At 36.6% G+C, this 18,997-nt stretch overlaps 1 protein-coding gene across 1 annotated transcript; it reads left to right on the top strand.

The window, feature by feature from the left end:
• Nucleotides 1-49: 49 nt before the first annotated feature.
• On the top strand, nucleotides 50-18,558 carry LOC134819215 (forkhead box protein I2-A-like). Its single transcript, XM_063829026.1, has 8 exons — nucleotides 50-566; nucleotides 679-759; nucleotides 899-999; nucleotides 1,301-1,428; nucleotides 16,596-16,638; nucleotides 16,755-16,857; nucleotides 17,037-17,171; nucleotides 17,328-18,558. The coding sequence occupies exons 1-8, from the start codon at nucleotides 284-286 to the stop codon at nucleotides 17,636-17,638; spliced, it is 1,185 nt and encodes a 394-aa protein (XP_063685096.1). The 5' UTR covers nucleotides 50-283; the 3' UTR covers nucleotides 17,639-18,558.
• The last annotated feature ends 439 nt before the right edge of the window (nucleotides 18,559-18,997 follow it).

Genomic DNA, 18,997 nt, shown 5'->3' with positions numbered 1-18,997 from the left:
TTATGGCTTGCCGCCTCGCTTCATCGATCCTCCGCAAAATATTTTGCGCATTTTCGCAGTGAAACACATGGTTTCGATTTGGTGGCAAGAAATTACACCTATTTGTTTTCTTTGGTTTTACTGTGTTTTATAGTGTTCATGCGCAGATGAGGCTTCAGCCCTTAGTTCGATATGTATCCTGAACTTGAACTGACTACATAAACACGCATTGGTGCGATTAAATGGTGAATGAAACTTTGTAGAAGGCAGATTCGTGTAGATTTGATTGATCGGAACGGATTTCATGATGACAGATGAAGGCACAGAGATCGAATCATCAAAAGATTGCTCCACTCAGACTTTCGGGCTGGATAAAGAATTTTTCTCATTCAACATTCCACCCAAACTGAAAAGGGTGGATGTGAGATGTGGGACAAGTTTGGTTGATGGGTTGAGGGAACATGTCCCGTCACCTCTGGCAACCACAGTCCAAGGACCAGGCCTAATCGGTCATGTATCATCTGGAATTGATCTACCTACAGATACTTCATGTTATCCAAACTATACTTTTGCTCACCCTGATCATGGTATGTTTCACTTTTTGTTTAAGAACTTTAAAGCTGGATTGCTGCTTGGGTTTTCTTGTGTGGAGTGTTGCTATTGTAATTATCCTCAACAGTCATCATGAACTTCTTTTAGGTTGTTACGAAACTGACTCCGACGCTCGCAGTAAATCTTTTATTAAGCAAGAAAATCAAGACTGGCTCGGAAATTGTCAAGGTGAGCAGCTACTATTTTCTATTGATTACCAAAACGTTTATCATTTTAAAAAGTTTACGTATAAAAACCTAAAATTATATTCTGAACTACCAATCTCTATATGTTCAGTGTTTTAAGCTAATTATTTATCTGTCCTCAGCGATAAACAACTTGGCGCTGATAAGAGAGCAGACCAGACTAGATTTGATTCCGTGCCAACAGTTTTCACAGTCTTTTAACTCACCACCGGTTACAATTCAGGTTATATATCTGCCTCATATCAATTTCATATGGTTTTGGCTGTCTCTAAAAATTTGAAATTCTGACCACAAATTTCACATTTAAATCAAGTGCTATGTAGTACTGTCTGTAATAGTAATAGTACTGACAACAATTTTAAATCTAAAAATATGAATTTCTAAACGTGAACGACCAGTTTTGATTTTTTGGAAACGCTCGTAGCTTTCACATAACACAAGTTTCATAAATTCAATAAACTGTAAAAACTTGTTATTTTAAAATTAGCTATTTTCTGTCGGATTTTATTAACTCCTCCCTCCAGGAGATGTATCCGGGACTACAAAAAGTTTTCCTAAAACCAGTGTTCTCCTACGCTTGTCTTATAGCTATGGCTCTTAAACATAGTTCAGACAACAGGCTGCCTGTAAACGAGATCTACAACTACATGCAGTGAGTTTACCTACTGATTTACTGATTATTTGTTACATTTATTTCATTTATTTACTCACGATTCTATTTATTTTTTCCAATTTACCTCCTGAGTCCCTCTTCTGTACGTCTATGCCAGTTAATCCACCAAAACAGATCCCTGAATCCTCTCCTTGCTATAATACGGAACATTTCACTTTGTTTATTTTACCGCCAGTTTCGCCCTGTTGTAGACAATATCAAAACCAAATCAGCTAATTCGATCTCGTCCACACGTACACCTACTACCCCAGGTACAATGGAATTTGTCAGAGAAGTGTGTGAATGTAGCGAGATTGTCATATTTTCAGAATGTGTCCCAGTTTGAGTGTACTTGTTCCCATTACCTTGAGAGTAGGAAGTGGAAGTGAGAATTTGGGCGCTGGCCCCGGCTCGGAACTAAAACAAGCAATTGTTACTCTCCGTAAACTTTGGAACGTTCAGATTTAGCCAACGAAACGTCTCTAGGATGGGAGTAATTGATGTTTTTAAAATATTTGAACTTTTGGAATTTGTCTCATCTGATAAATATTAAATCTTACGGATTTCCCTTATGGGCTATGCTAAGAAGTACCGTAAACTTCAGATGTGATATCTACTTATCAGAACTCCTCAACTCCGGGATAGGCTGTGAAAATTGTTCACGCTTCTTAAATGTCTTTTTTAGAGAACTGCGCTTGTGAAGGGACTCTGCTTAACTTTAAGAGGTAAAAGCTAGATACCTAATCATGATGACCTAACCATATGGTACCCATGTTAATAATTTATCACATGCATAAACCTGTTTACAGACTAGGTGACGCTTAGTAACACGTCAATACATTAGTATTTCAGTTTTAAAGTGGTGTTATTTTAGCGAGTATTCTAAACGAAGCTGTGACGCAATGTTACTCAAAACTATTTGATAAAGCAGAGATCAAGTTCGAAAGTTAGAAACACTCGGTGAACTGCTTGCTCAGAAACTATGCGCTCTTTCGTAATATCAGTAACATGTTTACCATGTTTGATGTTTTCCAAATTATGAAAAAGATCATCTCTACTTTTGCTACCTATGTTAGTTAACTGGCGGACAAGCCACTGAAATATTCTGAAAGATATCTCCCGCAAACATTAATTGTGTGGCCCACTTCTGTAGCTGCTTTCACATGTTATCTTATACCATTATAACTAAATGATTCGCACACAGCACTCCTTACTTTAAAACAGGTGGCAGGTAATTTCACGATATCTCTTTTTGATCTTTGGTTCCTCAAAGTAAATGAACTACTTATGCAATATGAAATTGATATGGCATCTAATTGTGATCTTTCCCGCAAGAAATCTGCAGTTATTCTTGGAGGTTAATGTCAAGTAGACATAAATCCTGGAGAAATGCATTATATCTTAAAGGCTTTGCAGCTCTGATATGATGCGTGATCCTTATTTAAGCCACATTTTTGCTCTTTCTTGACAACCACATGCCGATCTCCACTTAACACTTGGTGAGCAGATGCTAGTTGATTCTACACCTTGTTATCGTATTAACAGTACTTGGTTCACCAGTACTCCTCATTTAACAGGTTCCTCTACAGGATGTTTCTCAGATATATCACTGTAAGCTTTGAATTGGTTTTACAGTTTATTGAAAGCGTTAAAAAACTGTCCGTAGCAGGGAACTCACACAACATAAAAACATCTTATAACATCTTATGCAACAGTGTCCGCCTGTAAATTAATTTTCGCTCCGTAACCACATTGTGTTTACCCGTTTCAGTTAGTTCTATTAGGAAAATTATATAAACTGGAGAAATCATCAGTAGGCCAAGGCAGACTAATATACAAAATATTTTCTTTGTTTTATAACTATTTTTTGTTTCATATCAATTGTAGTTGCCAGATTGATGGTAACTGCCGAGTTGGTCTTACTGAAACTACAGTCCTTCTCTCTCTCGAGGCAACTTAGAAAAAGTTTACAATTGTATGGGAATTATGGGTGGATACAATTCTTAGCTAGCCTGTTTCAAATATATGATGGCCAAGAAACTAACTTTCCTTGTGTTTGCTATGAAACAGATGATACAGTACAATACAAGCTGGAGACTGTTATCGTAATGTTATCGGTATGTTACGTAATTCAAATGCGATTGGTCAGTGATGCCAAATGGCGTTTGCTTCTAAACAAAATGATTATTCTCTAATCAATCAGTAGAACTTTCAATTACCGAAATTTTACAATCTATTTCTTATTTTATTTTCCCTGATACAATTTGCACAAATATTTCGGGGTCAAAATTGTACATACCGGATATACGACCGATCTAGAAATGTTCCCAACCGTTGCCCATTTGTGTGCAAACCATAAATAATCGGATGTCTTTGAAAATGCCAGCTGTGTTATAAAATATCTCACCCTCCAAAACACTCTCTTTAATTAAGAAACTTAAAAAAATTAAAGTATTGATTAAATAAACAGCCAAAAGCGTTGATTGATTTTGATTGAGTGAGAGTAGATTAGGTGACAGCAAAGAAGATTCTCTAACCAACTCTACGATGGTAACTAAATGATGAATCCTCTTCTTGAATAGCGTAGATGTAATAATATAAATGCGATGAGAATGAATGAAAGTACGTATACAGGGTGTGACTTTAAAATGTAATTATTTATCTACAATTTAAAACAAAAATCGAACTGTTTGTCTTATTTGTTAGATTCTAAGAGCCATTAAAAATGTGGTCACGAGTCTTGAAACACCCTGTATATTGTAAAACAGGTTAGCATCGACTCATCAGTTTCGGCCATATCTATACATAGTGCGCAAATATTCTTACGGAAGTATTATCTACTCACAGAAATGTTTGGACTTAACAACCTTTACCACCTCCTTATTAGGAGATAAACATAACATTACAATCGAGCACCGTCATCACACACGTGAACTTCTGTAGCAATCATTCGGAAACCACTTATTATTGGGAAACATTTTAAAAAGGCGTGGCCGTTTTATTCGACTTTTCACACTCACTAGCTATCCTTCAATTTTCTGGATTACAACTGGACGAATGAGGAACACCAAATTCCTTAAAGCAAGAGTGGGCGTCTTTCTTCAGCTTCACCGACTGTTTCATGTTTACAACAAACCTTCACGAGAGGAGCTAACATCAACGTTATCCTGGATCTGAGGAACCCCCTAAAGCTTGCTAGAGTAAGCGTGTAGATATAGAAGTTGGCCAGGGCATTGACAAGGACTATGTATGTTGAGAACCGATAGAAGTCCACCTGCCAAAAGATGTACTGATTTTCAGCCATGAATTCACTGGCTAGCAAATAGACAACTGCTGGAAGAGTAGCTATAGTGTAGACTGCTACTGTAAGGAGCACGGTCACCAGTCCTCGCCACTGAAGTTTTCCCGGCCCTCTTTTAGTGCTTCTCTTGGCTATAACAATTATCATGATACTGCTGACAAGAGTAATCGTGATAGCAATGAGTCCGACTGACCCAACAAAAACAGTACATATGATCCAAACTGCATCTTGATGTGACCGACTGTAGTCACAATTGTAGTCAAGGAAACTGAAGTAAACACCATGCTTCTCCGTTACTACGAGTACCACCGCTGGGAACAAGGAACATAGCCACAGACACAGGGTGGTGAAATGTGCTGATTTAGTAGAAAATGTGCACGCTCTCAGAGGAGATCTGACTATCCGAAACTTTGTGATTGAGAGAACACTGATGAGGAGACAGAAGGTTCCCCCCACAGTAAAGGTGACACAGTACTCAACATAACAGAGGTACTCACCGAAGATCCAACTGTTTGCCACCAAAGAAACGGAGCCAGGCAAGACTCTGAAGATGACGAGTATTATATCAGTAAGTGCTATGTACCGGATGAAGACCACCATGACCTTGTGTAGTTTGATTGCTTTGTATCTGCTAAGGGATCCGATGAGTATGAGAATGTCTCCTATCAATGAGAATAGAAGTATGGTAGAGCAGTATGAAGTGAGGAGCAGTCTTTCTGTTTTGTCATGGATTCCAGAGATGGTGTAGTTGTCGTATTTAATCTGCAGGTTGTTTCGCATTTTGTCTTCTCACTGAATGAAGAGAAATGTTGATAGTAATGGATGATTTGGATATTAATATACATGTTAGAAGTAAGTAATATGAAACAGGTATATAAGTAGCACTGAAACACTTTCTTTAGTTTAAGAAATGATTAAATAGACAGACAGCCAAAAGCAATTAATTTAGCGTGAGTAGGTGGAGAGAGCAAAATAGATTCTCTAGGCAACTCCGAGATGGTAACTAAACGATGAATCCTCTTCTTGAATAGCGTAGCTCTAATAATATAAATGCGATGAGAATGAATGAAAGTACGTTTATATTGTAAATTGTAAAACAGGTTAGCATCAGGTGACTGTATCCCAAGTTTCTGCTGTATCTATGATGCGCAAATATTCTTACGGAAGTATTATCTACTCACAGAAATGTTTGAACTTACCAACTTTTTATCACCTCCTTATTTGGAGATAAACAAGGCATTACAATCGAGCACCATCTGTACCGCACGAACTTCATATATGGGCATCTGTTTGAAGCACGTGTCACAATAATTAATAATAATGGTAGATTGAAGTTTAATGACTCCTATTTTAGGTTATACTCTTCAGTGTTACGTCAGAGATCTTTAAATTGGGTGCAAACCTCAGAACAGGCAGGGTTATTTTGAAATAACGCTTTATGATACATTATAATAAAGTTACAGTGACTCAATAGGTGAAACAATTAGCTCGCTAGTACGAGTAAGAATAAATTTGGGGAGTCGTGAGTGGCCTACCAGTGCTTTATATTATATTGTCCCCGGCCCGCTCAATTTATCACCTGGCAATCAACAATTAAATTAAAATTACACACATTTTGATCGTTCCTAATGTTTGTTTTGTCTTTGTATAAACAAATATATGATTCATTTAAAGTTTTGTGTAGTTTGTGTTTATTGTGAAAGTTGTTCACATAGTCCACTATCGGTGCAACGTTATTGAAAGTTCAAGTCCAAGATATTCAAGAAGTACTTTACCTGTGTATTGCAGCATTTTGTTAAACTTTTCAGATTCCTTCTCTTTGATACACCCATTTTTATTTACCGAGCAACTTGCAAGGTGCAGCACCTTTTTATTCAGAATAAGCTCATTGAAGTCTGACAGTGTTATGCACTTTCGACTCCCTTCATAACTTCAACTCGCTCAATGTCACAACAACAAAAAATACTTCTGTTCCAGCGTTTGTACCAATGCACATGCGCCACATGGACACTATTCACTCGGGTCTCTAAGATTTTCGCTTAGCTCCTTCACATTCTCCTCCTCATCGGATGAATACTCTTCATAAGGGTCATTATCGCTGGGATGATCACTCATGTCGCTATACTTATGGTGTTTTTACACGTCATACCACCTAGGCACCTGTGGTCTGAACTCGTCAGTTTCCTCATGGGATGAGTCGTGGTCTGAACTTGAATCCTTAGAGTTAGAAAACTCAGATGAATCGCTGCCAGTGGATGATATAACGTTTTGTCAAGTGGTTGAACTTGCACCTTGAACAAATGGTTACTTACTTCGTTACTTCCATCACATCCAAACAATACCCCATCTCATCACTAGTATTCAAATAAATCTGTAATTTTCCGCTTTTTATGCTTTTTGAAAAGATTTCGAGCAAAAATAAAAACTTTTTGTAAACATTTTCTTTTAACTATATTTCTCTTGCTGCAGTTCATAACTTGGTGCACCAAATGTCTAACTGTTGTGTTGCACATTGCAACAAAAAGCAAGGTACTCTCAGCGGTGACAGTGATTTCAGGCGTTTTATTCGTTGGTACCGTTTTCCCAAGAAGAAAGCTATGCAAAAGAAGTGGGCTGCCCCGGGTATTACGCCGTATTTCAGATCTTAACCCTGAATCTATGTCCGTATGTAGCGAACATTTTGAGGACGACGACTTCGCGTACAGAAACCTACTTGAGGCCGACATGTTCAGTGATGAGTTCCTAATTGGTCACCATATCAAGCTGAAAGATGATGCTGTACCCAATACCGATAGAAAGACTGGACACTTGCGTGTAGGACGACCTATTGCCACAAAAGCTATAAAACGCACCCATGATGATCACATTTCCCAGAATTTGGCAGCTGAACAAGCTGAACCATCGCCCAGTTCATCGAGGGCAAACAAACGTGTGCGAAGATCTACTATGGATATGGAGGACATTGACAAAATTATTGATCAGAATCAATCGATAGTTGGAAAACTTTAAAATCGGGTATAGACTGTAAACATGAAATTTAAAAAATATTGGTATAACGAAATTTAAAAATATTGGGATTAATTGGCAGTCTCTACTTACTTGGGCTACTTGGGGTTGCTTCATAGATCCTCTATCGGGTCATCAGAACGGCTGACCACCCGTGCAGCGAAGTTGCTGTCTTTTCTGCGCTCCAGTTCAATAACGAATTCCCGTTCTGGCAACAATATCCAGTAACAGGAGGTTCGTCCGGAATAGATGTAACAAACTCCGTCAACAATGACTCTCTAGAAGCACCGCATATTATATTTTAGAGTTTTCAGGACTCTAGATCTCTATTCACTGCTAGCTACGCATTGGTTTTAACATTCAGCTCGCAAAACGTATTGAGATTATATAAAAGTATATAACAGTTCCGTTTTTAAATACATGTTTGCTACAAAGAAGCACTGTGTTTTGCTCTTTCTCTTCTGGCTTATAAAATTGTTATATTATAAAAAAAAATCACCAGGCCAAGCCATCGCCCATCAGACTTACAGAGCATACCATAACCTTTGTAAAATAATTATTTTATTTCATATCATTTGTAGTTGCCCAGACTTATAGTAACTGCCGAGTTGGTCTTACTGAAACTAAAGTCTCTTACGTACTGGGCAACTTATAAAAAGTTATTAAAAGGAAGGTAATTCGAAGTTAGTCTGTTTCAAATATATAATGATTGACAAACTAACTTTCCTTGTGTTTACCATGAACCAGGTGGTATAGCAGTGTGCATAGTATGTTGCTGTGTTTACCATGAACCAGGTGGTATAGCAGTGTGCATAGTATGTTGCTGTGTTTACCATGAACCAGGTGGTATAGCAGTGTGCATAGTATGTTGCTCGCTGGGACTATTGTCGTATATTAAGTTTCGTGTAGAAGTTGTGCCATATGTTAAAACAGCTGATACTGTCCTTATGAATCTCAGGATCATTCTATATTATGTATAATAAATCTGGTATGTGCGATATTAAATAGAATCATCGCTGTTCCAGCGGACTTATTTTAAACAGGGTACAAGATGTTTGTCATATGTTTATTGGAGTTGTGAGGACTCTGAATTGGTTTTATTTTAACTAAAAGCTGCCTGTACCGCACAATTCACAAAACATGTTATGATTTTATAAGAAAGGGTCCGTCGGAAAATTGATTTTTGCTTTCTAAATTGTGTTTTGCCCTCTCTCCAGTCTTCATTGACAGAAAATGTTGTTAACTATTAGAATATTCACTTCTTAAGGGGGGGGGGGGGGGGGGGGGGGACCCCAACCGCCAAACGGTGCCCGCGGGGCAGCCACGCCCATATTTGGTCCAAATTAGGCCCAATTTAGCCAAATACCCTGAGCATGCCCAAAAACCCAGATTTTAGGTGCTCTACTTGTAGCTAGTAGTCCCTTGAACTCGTTTACGAATTTTCATCAAGATTGGGAAAAAATGACTGAGTTATGAGCCAAAAACCATATGACCATATTTGGGCATACGCACCAAATTTGATCGATTTTGGCCCATAAATTGATTAAATATCAATATTTTTGAATGAAACCAACTTTATATGGAAGGTAAGCCTAAACTACACATTCTCTATGATTATCAACTCAGTATCTACCTAACTGTGGATTCTGTGTTCAAATAATCGCAAAAAATGAACAAAATCGCCCATATCTCAGTTCGCAATATTTGCGAAACTGATTTCGCTCAAAACAATAGAACTCAATAGGGTTTCAATATTTTAACATGAAATTTTCAGAATCAACGTAGAATCGCAAGTTTTGTATTGGAATTTTGAGTTAGGCCTTTAAAAAAATTTGGCGGCCAAATTCCAAAATTTGCATTGCAAAATTCAGAGTCCAGGTGTTAGAGTCCCAGAGTCCCCCCCCCCCCCTTAAGCACATGGTCATCAGACATACTTAGCATACCATTGTCTTCAGTCTTTGTTTTATAACTGTATTTTATTTCATATAAATTATAGTTGCCAGACTGAAGTAACTGCCGAGTTGGTCTTAATGAAACTTCAGTCCTTCTCTCTCTCTCGGGGCAACTCATAAAAATTAATAATATAGAATAATTAAAAGTTAGTCTGTTTCAAATATATGATGGTAGACGAACTAACTTTCCTTGTGTTTACTATGAAACAGGTGGCAGCATCATGGTGTTCAAGGTTACATTCATTTAGATTTTATTTGCCCTTATCTTTACATTTTACAGCACTGCGTGTAAGAAGGCGGAAATATAGGATTTTCTGTAGTCACGCGTAAATGAGTCACGCATTTCAACAGCCTATTTAAGGGCAGACTAGTTTAGTACCGGGGTCCCCTTTTAGTATATTTTTATGAAGTCTTGAGTACGTTTAATCAAGCAAGTATCGAGAATTTTGATTTATTGTTAAGTGATATTATTACGACATTACGTTTATTTGACCAGATAATTCAGACCATCTTTTCAATTCTATTTAGACATTTTCAGTGAGACACACTTCTCTCCTACACGTATTTATTGTTGAAGTTTAGTAAGGCACACTCCTTACTGTTGTATCAGACACGCTTCTGATACAACCAATTTGAATAGACACACTTCTCTCCTTTACGTATTTATTGTTGAAGTTTAGTAAGGCACACTCCTTACTGTTGTATCAGACACGCTTCTGATACAACCAATTTGAAGAGACACACTTCTCTCCTACACGTATTTATAGTTGAAGTTTAGTAAGGCACACTCCTTACTGTTGTATCAGACACGCTTCTGATACAACCAATTTGAAGAGACACACTTCTCTCCTACACGTATTTATAGTTGAAGTTTAGTAAGGCACACTCCTTACTGTTGTATCAGACACGCTTCTGATACAACCAATTTGAAGAGACACACTTCTCTCCTACACGTATTTATAGTTGAAGTTTAGTAAGGCACACTCCTTACTGTTGTATCAGACACGCTTCTGATACAACCAATTTGAAGAGACACACTTCTCTCCTACACGTATTTATTGTTGAAGTTTAGTAAGGCACACTCCTTACTGTTGTATCAGACACGCTTCTGATACAACCAATTTGAAGAGACACACTTCTCTCCTACACGTATTTATAGTTGAAGTTTAGTAAGGCACACTCCTTACTGTTGTATCAGACACGCTTCTGATACAACCAATTTGAAGAGACACACTTCTCTCCTACACGTATTTATAGTTGAAGTTTAGTAAGGCACACTCCTTACTGTTGTATCAGACACGCTTCTGATACAACCAATTTGAAGAGACACACTTCTCTCCTACACGTATTTATTGTTGAAGTTTAGTAAGGCACACTCCTTACTGTTGTATCAGACACGCTTCTGATACAACCAATTTGAAGAGACACACTTCTCTCCTACACGTATTTATTGTTGAAGTTTAGTAAGGCACACTCCTTACTGTTGTATCAGACACGCTTCTGATACAACCAATTTGAAGAGACACACTTCTCTCCTACACGTATTTATTGTTGAAGTTTAGTAAGGCACACTCCTTACTGTTGTATCAGACACGTTTCTGATACAACCAAATTGCAGAGACACACTTTTAACAGTTCCGTCTTTAAATACATGTTTACTACAAAGATGCATTGTGTTTTGCTCTTTCTCTTCTGATTTATAAAATTGTCATATTATAAAAAAATGAGAAAAAATTCACCAGGCCAGGGGGTCCTTCCGAAACGGTACTTTGGGAAATACATAAGAAGAGTTTCGGAAACACCGTTACGAATTCTACTTAAGTCGACCATACACAGAGCCACTTAAACGTGTTTTCGGAAAGGACCCCCTGGCCATCGTCATCAGACTTACAGAGCATACCATAACCTTTGTATAATAATTATTTTATTTCATATCATTTGTAGTTGCCCAGACTTATAGTAACTGCCGAGTTGGTCTTACTGAAACTAAAGTCTCTTACGTACTGGGCAACTTATAAAAAGTTAGATTAAGTGAGGTAATTCAAAGTTAGTCTGTTTCAAATATATAATGATTGACGAACTAACTTTCCTTGTGTTTACCATGAACCAGGTGGTATAGCAGTGTGCATAGTATGTTGCTGTGTTTACCATGAACCAGGTGGTATAGCAGTGTGCATAGTATGTTGCTGTGTTTACCATGAACCAGGTGGTATAGCAGTGTGCACAGTATGTTGCTGTGTTTACCATGAACCAGGTGGTATAGCAGTGTGCATAGTATGTTGCTCGCTGGGACTATTGTCTTATATTAGGTTTTGTCTTATACTTGTGTTTACCATGAACCAGGTGGTATAGCAGTGTGCATAGTATGTTGCTCGCTGGGACTATTGTTTTATATTACGTTTCGTGTAGAAGTTATGCCATATGTCTGTTCTTAAAACAGCTGATACTGTCGTAATGATCAGGATAATTCTATATAATGTATGATAAATCTGGTATGTGCGATATTTAATAGAATCATCTGTTCCAGCGGACTTATTTTAAACAGGGCACAAGATGTTTCTCATATGTTTATTGGAGTTGTGAGGACTCTGAATTGGTTTTATTTTTACTAAAAGCTGCCTCTACCGCACTATTAAAAAAAACATGTTATGATTTTATAAGAAAGTGTCCGTCGGTAAATTAATTTTTGCTTTCTAAATTGTGTTTTGCCCTCTCTCCAGTATCCATTGACAGAAAATGTTGTTAACTGTTAGAATATTGACTTCTTTAGCACATGGTCATCATACATACATAGCATACCATTGTCTTCAGTCTTTGTTTTATAGCTATTTTGTTTCATATCAATTATAGTTGCCAGACTGAAAGTAACTGCCGAGTTGGTCTTACTGAAACTACAGTCCTTCTCTCTCTCGAGGCAACTTATAAAAATTTGTTGTATTTGTAGGATAATTCAAAGCTAGTCTGTTTTAAATATATGATGGTAGATGAACTAACTTTCCTTGTGTTTACTATGAACCAGGTGGCCGCATCATGTTTTGTTTGGGGACCGGTTTTTGGTACACCGGCCAATGTTTACAAAATCATAGGATACATAACAATATAATTTTATCTAATATACGTGAATATGGAAATTAAAAATTATGATGTAACCTTATACGTTTATTCATTAAAAAAGACAAAAACTTTAAAAATTAAAACTTGCATTATCATGATTTATTAACATAGTGACAAATAATTTGATTTGATACGACAGATGATCACACACACTGTTTTATAAGCTATTTGTGTCAGATTACCGATCAGTGGGCAGTGCAGAGTCGATGGTATAGTACTCTGTATCAGTATAGTGCTCTTGATTGAAGTTAAAACAAATACGAATAACTGAGCCCATGTCTTATCAGCACCTGCTAGCGCTATCATTTATCAATATCAATCATCAGAATGTTGCTGGCCAGCAACATACTGATGTGGCTGCTTTACTGATGAACTGTTACTTTACTGATGTACAGGATGACTCTATGTAATAATTAAGGGGACATACACCAAAAGCTTTTATGCCCTGGCCCTGCTGTTAACGTCATATTAAGAAAGTATACATAAAAACAATAAGATTTGATACATTAAAAATTATTTTTGAGGACCCGCACTTTCGAAAAAATAAATATTTTCTTTTTTGAAAGTTTTGGAAATTTTGAGAAGTCTGTCACTGTAATACCGATATTTCAGTCATTTTAAACGTTTATTGACTGATTTTTTAACTGAACATTATTTACAATCCGTACAAGAAGCCCTTCAAAGGATTTTATAATTAAAATATAGATGACGAAGTTACAGGCCAAACAAGGTCGAGAGAAGCAAAATTGAAATTTTTGTAAAAATCAAAGTTGTACATTTTACCATTCACCCAGGTCATAAGATATCGCTTCAAAAATTCTTGTGAATGTAGCTGATGATCATATCCAACTTTTTGGGACAGTATTTCTCTCAATTTTGAGTTTTAAGGTATGAAATGTGGCCTCAAACGACTTAGTAAAATTAATCGTAAAAAGGGCCAAACATGGCCGATTTAAAGCTTTAAATGCCTATAACTCAAAAAGTATCAGTTTTTTTGAAATAATTTTTACAGAATCGTAATCAGCTTGAGAGGACAAATCTTTTAAAATAGGTGATTTTAGAAGACAAATTGTCTTAAATAATTTTCTAGCTCGAACACAAGGGTCCCCCCTTGTATAAATTTTGTACAATTGTACACATTTTTTTTCAAATTTTGTGTCTTTAACTATTATAAATTTGGTACTAAAAGATTCGTCTTACCAAGCTGATTACGATCCTGTAAAAATTATTTCAAAAAAACTGATACTTTTTGAGTTATAGGCATTTTAAGCCTTAAATCTGCCATGTTTGGCCCTTTTTACGATTAATTTTACTAAGTCGTTTGAGGCCACATTTCATACCTTAAAACTCAAAATTGAGAGAAATCCTGTTTCAAAAAGTTGGATATGATCATCATCTACACTCACAAGAATTTTTGAAGCGATATCTTATGACCTGGGTGAATGGTAAAATATACAACTTTGATTTTTACAAAAATTTCAATTTTGCTTCTCTCGACCTTGTTTGGCCTGTAACTTCGTCATCTATATTTTAATTATAAAATCCTTTGAAGGGCTTCTTGTACAGATTGTAAATAATATTCATTTAAAAAATCAGTCAATAAACGTTTAAAATGACTGAAATATCGGTATTACAGTGACAGACTTCTCAAAATTTCCAAAACTTTCAAAAAAGAAAATATTTATTTTTTCGAAAGTGCGGGTCCTCAAAAATAATTTTTAATGTATCAAATCTTATTGTTTTTATGTATACTTTCTTAATATGACGTTAACAGCAGGGCCATGGCAGTCTCTACTTACTTGGGTTACTTGGGGTTGCTTCATAGATCCTCTATCGGGTCATCAGAACGGCTGACCACCCGTGCAGCGAAGTTGCTGTCTTTTCTGCGCTCCAGTTCAATAACGAATTATCGTTCTGGCAACAATATCCAGTAACAGGAGGTTCGTCCGGAATAGATGTAACAAACTCCGTCAACAATGACTCTCTAGAAGCACCGCATATTATATTTTAGAGTTTTCAGGACTCTAGATCTCTATTCACTGCTAGCTACGCATTGGTTTTAACATTCAGCTCGCAAAACTTATTGAGATTAAATATAAAAGTATATAACAGTTCCGTTTTTAAATACATGTTTGCTACAAAGAAGCACTGTGTTTTGCTCTTTCTCTTCTGGCTTATAAAATTGTTATATTATAAAAAATGAGAATAAAATCACCAGGCCAGGCCATCAGACATACAGAGCATACCATAACCTTTATATATGTATTAACTGTTTTATTTCATATAAATTATAGTTGCCAGACTGAAAGTAACTGCCGAGTTGGTCTTACTGAAACCACAGTCCTTTTCTCTCTCTCGAGGCAACTTATAAAAATTTGTTGTGTATACGTAGAATAATTCAAAGCTAGTCTGTTTCAAATATATAATGGTCGACAAACTAACTTTCCTTGTGTTTACAATGAACCAGGTGGTGTAGCAGTGTGCATAGTATGTTGCTGTGTTTACCATGAACCAGGTGGTATAGCAGTGTGCATAGTATGTTGCTCGCTGGGACTATTGTCTTATATTACGTTTCTTGTAGAAGTTGTGCCAAATGTTAAAACTGCTGATATAACTGTCCTTATGATCAGGATAATTCTATATAATGTATGATAAATCTGGTATGTGCGATATTAAATAGAATCATCTGTTCCAGCGGACTTATTTTAAACAGGGCACAAGATGTTTTTGCATATGTTTATTGGAGTTGTGAGGACTCTGAATTGGTTTTATTTTAACTAAAAGCTGCCTGTACCGCACAATTCACAAAGCATGTTATGATTTTATAAGAAAGTGTCCGTCGGTAAATTAATTTTTGCTTTCTAAATTGTGTTTTGCCCTCTCTCCAGTCTCCATTGACAGAAAATGTTGTTAACTGTTAGAATATTCACTTGTTTAGCACATGGTCATCAGACATACTTAGCATACCATTGTCTTCAGTCTTTGTTTTATAGCTATTTTGTTTCATATCAATTGTAGTTGCCAGACTGAAAGTAACTGCCGAGTTGGTCTTACTGAAACTACAGTCCTTCTCTCTCTCGAGGCAACTCATAAAAATTTGTTTAAAGTATAATTCAAAGATGGTAGACGAACTAACTTTCCTTGTGTTTTCTATGAACCAGGTGGCCGCATCATGTTTTGTTTGGGGACCGGTTTTTGGTACACCGGCCAATGTTTACAAAATCATATGATACATAACAATATAATTTTATTTAATATACGTGAATATGAAAATTGAAAATTATGATGTAACCTTATACGTTTATTCATTAAAAAAAACAAAAACTTTGAAAATTAAAACTTGCATTATATCATGATTTATTAACATAGTGACAAATAATTTGATTTGATACAACAGATGATCACACGCACTGTTTTATAAGCTACTTGTGTCAGATTACCGATCAGTGGGTAGTGTAGAGTCGATGGTTTAGTACTCTGTATCAGTATAGTGCTCTTGATTGAAGTTAAAACAAATACGAATAACTGAGCCCATGTCTTATCAGCACCTGCTAGCGCTATCATCTATCAATATCAATCATCAGAATGTTGCTGGCCATCAACATTCTGATGTGGCTGCTTTACTGATGAACTGTTACTTTACTGATGTACAGGATGTAATGATTAATGAATTATATAAATCTAGCATATGTAATTTAATTGGATAATATAATCACCATTTAAAACACGAGAATTAGTAGAGATATTTGGTGTAGTACGGAATTTGTTAGATCAAGTAACCAAAGTCTCCTCAGGTGGGAGTTTCCTTACTTCAGAACCGCCCCTGAGGGCTGGAAGGTGAGATTAATAACAAATAATATTGTAACTACATGTTAAGTTCTTGATAATAACTGTAGAGCTTTTGGATCTAACAGAATGTTTCTTCGATGAATTAGTCAACGAAATATTCTCAGAATTCTGTTCGACACAACCTATCGCTGAATAAAGCGTTTTATAAAGTTGTCCGTACGCCGTCACGCCCCACGTCTCTCCGTCCCTTATCAATCACCGGAAAAGGTAACCATTGGTTGTTTGTTGTTTCAGTAACAAATTAACAGGATTATCCCTATCTGATGTAGTGGTATTTCAGAATAAACAAAAACCCAAGTTTGATCAGGAGCTTTCGTCTTCTGTAACATTCTATAAAGTACACTTTTCCTACATTGCCTACATACCGTTTGATTCTCCTGTTACAGGATGTTACTGGCTACTAGACCCTACCAAGGAGAATGGAATGAACGAGGAGATATTGAAGTGGAAGAGAAAACACCCCGAGGCAGTGCGGGCCAGCATGTCAAACCCTGCCAACTACTGGAACCCTCCAAATACAGGTAAAATTGAAAATGTTACTTCAAATGTTAATATTTTGAGTACAGTAAAGTTTTATATTATTATTGGTGTGCTTTTTTAACGTGAGGTTTACAAATTAAATGACAGTGAAATCAGATTTGATTGACTCTATTAAACAACAGATTTCACACCCACAGGACTAGGCTCACCTCCAGCACACCTGAAGAATGTTCTAGTTCCCTCCCGACCCCGGTACAACCCCTACCCCCGCACACTACGACCTGCTATCCCAGTGGGTGGTGACCCGGAGAGTTGTACTGGGATCACGTCTACTCAGCAGTCTCCGGTATCAGTCAGGGATCAGAGTTGTGGAAGTGAGGTGAGTGGAGAGGGTCTGGTTGGCATGGTGCCAAGACACTGTGCGGATATGGTGCCATGTAATGTGCCTGTTGAAGAGAAATGGGTTTCAAATGATGGAGTTCTCTTTCCTCCTCATTTCATTGGCTGATCAGATGATTGTCATTGTGAGAAATCGTAGAACGATATACTGGGGAGGGATTTGTATTTGCTTTATCAGACTTAACGAATAACGATAGATAATATTACGTTGGTTGTTTAACAAAGGAGTATGCTTGGAATCAGACAAGAACTTTTTATATGTTTTTATTGTTTTTATCGCACGCCAATGGACTAGCAGATAAACTATGATGAAGTGAATACATTGCTGGGGTCTTCCTGCATTACATGTTTTCATATAAAATAACCTGCCGATAGTCATATGAAGTAGATGTTATCACATTATGGGCATTATGATAAAGCAAAAAACGGTTCATGAATCGTTTTTATAGTAATCTGTGGGAAGTGGTCGGAAGTAGTATATGGTAAGAGTCAACATAGTATTTAGCTAACGTGGATAATTTATAGTAATAACGTGGATAATTTATTACTATAAATTATCCACGTTATTCCGGGCCAATGTTTTTAATTATATGCTCCTAAAAATGTAATTCGTTTTGCAGCTTATTTTGTATCACTTTCATAAATCCATTTTTAAAATCCAGACCTATATGTATGTTTGATTTATTAACCAGATTTAAAAATAAGTGACTAGAATACTGGTTAATAATCGGGAGCCACAAATAACAGATATGATCCTGTAGTTGCTTCGCTCCATAAGCTACAATTAGAAAACCTTACTTTGTTTGAGATGGCACGGTATCTACTATCTTGATATAATACATGTAACGCCAAATTTGGCACATAGAAACTCATTCAAACTCGCACAGATTATTCGTATTATTACCATATATCTGGAAAGTTTCTATCGGGCAGTTCTAGATAAAATCAAAAATATATTCTGAGTTATTTACTAAAACACTCGATTTTCAACGTTTTGATTTGGAACAGTTTTGACGAAAGTCCTTCTGCAAAATTGGAGTTGGACTTTCTGTTCCATTTGTTCCGCGGAACAATATTTGACGAAAGTCGATTATCTTGAGATCCTACTGATAAATTTTCTTTAAACTTTCCAGATAGTTGTATGGCTATGAGACGGATATTCTGTGCGATTTTGTGCGAATTTCTATGTGCCAAACCTGATATATGACTTCAAACACAAGAAAATATCTCAAAATGGCGGTTTGTAGCGGAACGCAGGCACATATTTCGAGATCCTACTGATAAATTTTCTTTAAACTTTCCAGATAGTTGTATGGCTGTGAGACGGATATTCTGTGCGATTTTGGGCGAATTTCTATGTGCCAAACCTGAGATATGACTTCAAACACAAGAAAATATCTCAAATTGGCGCGTTCTAGCGGAACGCAGGCACATATTTCGAGATCCTACTGATAAATATTCTTTAAAC

Source organism: Bolinopsis microptera, chromosome 8, assembly GCF_026151205.1.
Source record: "Bolinopsis microptera isolate Bmic1 chromosome 8, MBARI_Bmic_1.0, whole genome shotgun sequence".
NCBI classification, from domain to species: Eukaryota; Metazoa; Ctenophora; class Tentaculata; order Lobata; family Bolinopsidae; genus Bolinopsis; species Bolinopsis microptera.
Note: the sequence above shows the minus strand (reverse complement) of the source record. Positions and strands in the feature narration are given on the sequence as shown.